Source organism: Miscanthus floridulus, chromosome 10 (assembly GCF_019320115.1).
Source record: "Miscanthus floridulus cultivar M001 chromosome 10, ASM1932011v1, whole genome shotgun sequence".
In the NCBI taxonomy this organism is placed as follows: Eukaryota; Viridiplantae; Streptophyta; class Magnoliopsida; order Poales; family Poaceae; genus Miscanthus; species Miscanthus floridulus.
In genome coordinates, this window is record NC_089589.1 from 65,039,066 (window position 1) to 65,044,677 (window position 5,612).

At 41.3% G+C, this 5,612-nt stretch overlaps 1 protein-coding gene across 1 annotated transcript; it reads left to right on the forward strand.

Annotated features, from left to right (window-relative positions):
- Positions 1-264: 264 nt before the first annotated feature.
- On the forward strand, positions 265-1,078 carry LOC136484805 (dirigent protein 21-like). The gene has a single exon (XM_066481760.1). The coding sequence runs from the start codon at positions 331-333 to the stop codon at positions 886-888; it is 558 nt and encodes a 185-aa protein (XP_066337857.1). The 5' UTR covers positions 265-330; the 3' UTR covers positions 889-1,078.
- Positions 1,079-5,612: the final 4,534 nt, after the last annotated feature.

Genomic DNA, 5,612 nt, shown 5'->3' on the forward strand with positions numbered 1-5,612 from the left:
GTATGAACAATGGCACGAGAGAGAGCTTCTAGAGAGAGCTCTAGGTTCAAGATGACTGAAAGGAGACCGAGGAAAGGAAGGGCAGAAGCTAATACTAGCATGTGCCCCTACTATTTACTTTCTAGACTAGCGCGCTTCTAGAGCAGCTCCACAACAATACAAGGGACAGTCATGGTCAACCTCCGTTTTGTGCTTGTACTGCAGGTTGGTCTATAAATTCTGCTCAACCAAAGAGAATAATACTTAGTTCAGGACTGAGTTCTCACATCCCTGCTGTGCTGTGCTCATCGATCAGCTCCTCCCTCCCTCGTGCCAAGGCGCGCGGCCAACATGAAGCACGGCAACGGCATGCTGCTCCAGCTAGCACTACTCATCTCTCTGTTGCTCGCCGGCGTCGTCGTCGGCGGAAGCGCTCCGACGAGCACGCACCTCCGGTTCTACATGCACGACCTCGTGACGCCATATCCGGGGTCTCCGGCGACGGCGGTACGCGTGGCCAGGGGCGTGACGCCGCTGCCGACGGCCCCGAACCTCCGGTTCGGGGACATGTTCGTCATCGACGACCTGTTGACGGAAGGGCCCGACGCGGCGTCCCGCGCCCTGGGACGCGCGCAGGGGTCCTACGTGTTCGCGTCGCAGACGGAGCTGGCGCCGCTGCTCTGCGTCAACATGGTGCTCACGGCGGGGCCTCACAATGGCAGCACGGTCGCGGTGCTGGGCAGGGACCTCATCCTTGACAAGGTCGACGTCAGGGAGCTGCCCGTCGTCGGCGGCACCAGCACGTTGCGCGGCGTCACCGGGTATGGCGAGTTCAGGACCCACACCTTGAACGCCACCGACGGCAACGCCGTGCTCAAGATTGACATGTACCTGAGCCTGAGCGTGTAGCAGGCCTGTTTGGGTCGCGACGTTTGCAGCGATTGATGGTCTAGATTTCTACCTGGCCTGACCAAACAACTTTGCCTGGGGCACTGAACCCAACAGACCCGTACTACGTACATCCATAATACGTTAATAATCTATCTCTTCTTTTTTCTTCTTTCTTTCTAATATATATATATAAAATAAAGAGGTAAAATTTTCGCCTTGATTTTTTTTCCACCATGAGCCCTCCGTCATACGGGATCTTACATGATCTTACGTGTAAGATGTAACCGTCCGTGACTCAATCTCACGTAAGACTCAATCTCGCGTCAACACGACAGAAAAACGGATATGCATACATACAATCCTAAACGGACTCCACGACCCCTACACGTCTAACGGTTGTCCGAACATAATACGTCTTATTTTCTCCTAAACAAGAAGATGCCCTTTTCTACTTAGGCAATCACGTGTACATGCATATTGCCAAATAATTAAACAACTATACCGCTACAGTTTTAACGTTTATTAATTCCTTCAGGACTCTCTTCTTAATCACCGCATGCATGTATACCGGTCAGCACACAGCCACACATTCCAGGTATTCTCGGACTCTACCTTTCTTTTCTTTGATACGCGTTCTATTGAATATAAAGGATATTTACATTTTTAATTAACTCCCTGGTATAAATCGAATACAACTCGGATACGTATTCTATTAAACAAAGATATTTAAATATTAAAAAAAAATTAAACAACACCTTCATACTAGGAAAGGTGTCCTAATAAGACACTGATTCATTTGCGAATACTCGACACCGATCAAATTAAGATCATCTTATATATCTTATATAATATAGCAATAGGTTTTTAAAAAAGAAAAACACACTGTCACCCGGCCCTCTAGAGCTCGCTTGATACAAGCATAATTCTTTACGAAACGTCATGGAAATATATAGATATCAAGGTAAGCATACAAGGAAGTTAAATAAATGTACTTGGAGAAAGATATTGTAAATGTTACACAAATGATGCAAGAGGCAATGAGAACTGTGTCATAATTCATAATCGATCATATATAGTCCAAAGAGTATAATGAAGGGAAATAACTTCTGACAAATTGTATCATGTATTTATTGTTGAACGAATTCATATTAAACGATCAAGTCGCAACATATTTAATAAAAAATCCAATGAAGAGTAAAATTCATCTTCTCGGTTAGAAAAAAATGATAGAGTTAAGAATTAAAAAATGTATTATTAACCTGTAGCAATAGAGTTGGGTGCAAAGACAAATTTTAAATATATGACGCAGTCTCAAACACTATTCACAATTTGATCTCAAAATAAATTGAAATGCGCATAGCTGATCAATGGATAATTGTCAACGCGTCCGATGCTCATATTTACAAGTTAGAGCACCACATGTTTGTTGGATAAATTTTCGAGCTATATACAAATCATATAGATAAACTACGTAATAAGTTGCACCTCCCGTTGCAACGCACGGACATGTCTGCTAGTATATAATAATAAAGAGATAAAATTTCTAGCCATTTTTTTTGTCCATCGTCCCCTAACTAACAGAAAATGGAGAGTTTATTTGCCTGGACTTATATGACCTGTGCTTATAGGAGTTTGAATATATCGCGTCGGGCGATGATCGATAAAGAGTCTAATTCCAATACGTATTGGATCGCGTCCTAGGTATCTCATTAATCCAAACTAGGTGGGTGTCGTCCCTGAATATGTGAATAAAATATAAAGATACGTACATGGTCTAGGCGCTAAAGTCCGATCCATCCTACAGATGTTACATAAAAACAGTATTGGACTAAAATATATTAACATATACTACGTGACCCCGAGCTTTTAAGCTTCGTATATCCCCAATCAGAAATCAAATAGATTTCCTTCCGTCTGCCAAATAAATCTAAACAAAGAAACGTGATCCACATATTCGCCAATATATGCAGAAGAAACATGATCCACATATACTCCAATATATGCAAAGAATGGAGTTCATAAACTAAATCATCGTCGGGTAGGAGAACTCGATTCCGGCGGAAAAAAATTGACGACGACGAGAAGCCAATGAACAGTCCCTTTTGAGAATTCGTTGACTAGAGCACTGGAGCCAGGATGTTTATAGGAGGAAGCTAGCGGCGGCAAGCTACCACGACATCAAGATTCCACCTGCAGCCATATGCTCATAATCACCGGCTAATAACTGGTCGACAGGCTATGACTCTACCTAGCCTCGAGGAACATCGCCATTGGCCCCTGCCAATGCCTCATCCTCCGGGAGACTGCAGGAATCATGTTGCACAGGACACTCCATGCATTGCCATCCACGTTGACTTGCCAAAAAGTGTGTTTGCGTCTAATCGCACGTGGCTGCAGTGCATCATTGGTGACCCTTCACAAACAAGAGAATGAGGTGGAACGCATCTGCTAGACGTGGTGGTCGAGAGGACGAGAAGAACAGAGGAGATCTAAAAGAAGCGATCTGTTATCAAAGTATCAATTCATCTTCTTCAATGGTAACTTGGTCCGCAACTATTCATTCCTTTGAGTCTTAGATAATGGATAAATTCTATCTTCAATTGTACTAGACGAAAGTTGTTTTGTTTTAAGGTTACAATTAGTATCGTAATTAAATTCTTGATTTTTAAATGGAGTGCGAGATAAAGTAAAGTCCTTTAGTAGTCAAATAAGTTTTTATAGTTTGCAAATATATGACGTAAACATATTCTACATGTCCAAATATCAGGCACCAGATTTAGCTATGCGAAATTCCATATAAATTTATACAAATAAATAAAAGAGAAAGATGTAAATTATGATCACATGCATAGTCTAGATTAATCCCAAATCTATATCTAATTATTATTTTTTTAAAACAAAAAAAATTCACTCTCAAGTTATAACAGTTTGTTGCCTAATACAAGTAACACATGAAAAATGATTTTTAGCAACGGTTCGATTTTTTTTAGGGGCGGCTGGTGATGGAGCCGCCCCTACAGTGGCGTACTCAGGTGCCCAGTCACCAGCCGTCTCTACAAATGTAACAACAAGGGCGGCTGGTGATACGAGTCGCCCCTACAAATAGGGTTTGATTTGTAGGGGCGGCTCAATCACCATCCGCCCCTGGAGTTGCTATTTGTAGGGGCGGCTGGTGATTGAGCCGCCCCTACAAATGCCCCCGTATATATAGCTCCTATTTGTAGGGGCGGCTCAATCACCAGCCGCCCCTACAAATGACCCACATATAAACCAAACTGCAGCACCTTCTTCCTCCTCGGGTCACTCACTCCAACCCGTGAAAGAAAAGTAGGTAGGCCTTGGGCACCTCCCAAAAATTGCTCTACTAAGGGGGAAGGTTTTGGTCTCAAATCCTTTGGTGGAGAGGTTGTAGAAGGTAAGAAAATGCTATTCCATACTTTTTTTTGAAGTTTTAATGGTTGGTTAGTGAGTAATTAGAGTTTTGTTTTTCTCTCTCTTCTATGGTGCTTGAGCTACTTATGAAGCAAATTAGACCCAAGTTTTAAATATACTATTGTAAATTAGGGAGGGGAACAAGATCATACCCTTATTTGTTCCATGTTTCTTGATTTTAGTGAACAATTAGTTAGTTTTATGGATGTTTCATGTGCATGTGGATCTAGATCTAGGGTTTGGTTTTTTTATTAATTTTGTTTTTGTAAATTTATGTTTGATGAAATTGGGCTAGGGTTTGTATGAAAGATATTCGGTAAAGTATAATTATTGCTAATTGTTGTTTTTGAAATTGTTTATTGTAATCAATAAATATGTATTTTAATTATTTATGGATAAATGGGCCATTAATTAATTTTACTCTACCATGGTGTGTTTGTATGCTTCATGTAATTATATTAGATTTATATTCATATATATCTAAAGTATATACAATTATTCTCAAGTAATTATTACTTTGATTCATTTTTATATATATCTGAATAAGTAGTTCTATAATGTTTGTTTTGTTGTTGTTGTAAAAGATGGAGTACAGGAACTCTTGGATGTATGGTTCGTTAAGGTTCAAGGCAGGTTTTCATGAAGAGGTGGATAAATTTATTGTAGCCGCAAAGAAGCATGCAACGACATTGAAAGAGAATAAGGATACAATTATTTACCCATGTAAAGATTACAAGAACCGTATGACATGGACAGATGTGACTATCATCAGATCACATTTGATTATGCGAGGATTTGTTGAGGACTACACAGTGTGGATTCATCATGGTGAAACGGTTATTGTTAACGACGAGGATGAGGAGGAATACGATGAGGATGAGGAGGAATACGACGACGAAACCATAGAATCCCTGTCCCAATATTCAGCAGAGCTTGATGCACGAATGGATTTCAAGTTTGGTAATGAACAAGGTGGTGATGCTGGTGGTTGGGATGGTAACGACAAAGGTGGTGCCAATAATGATGGTGGAGCACGTGTCGGGGATGAAGATGATTTGGAGGACATGATTCGAGCCCTTGGACCAGAGATTTTACTAAATAGCCCGAAAGGTCTAGAAAATTTGGAAATGGTGACAAAAGCATCGAAGGAGACTGTGTATGGTGTTGAAAAGGGTTGTCTGACATATTGGACATTGCTATGTTTTGTGCTTGAGCTGCTCATCCTAAAGGCTAAGTACGGCTGGTCAGACTGTAGTTTCAATGATCTATTGCATCTCCTGTCATGGGGGCTGCCACAACCAAACTCAGTT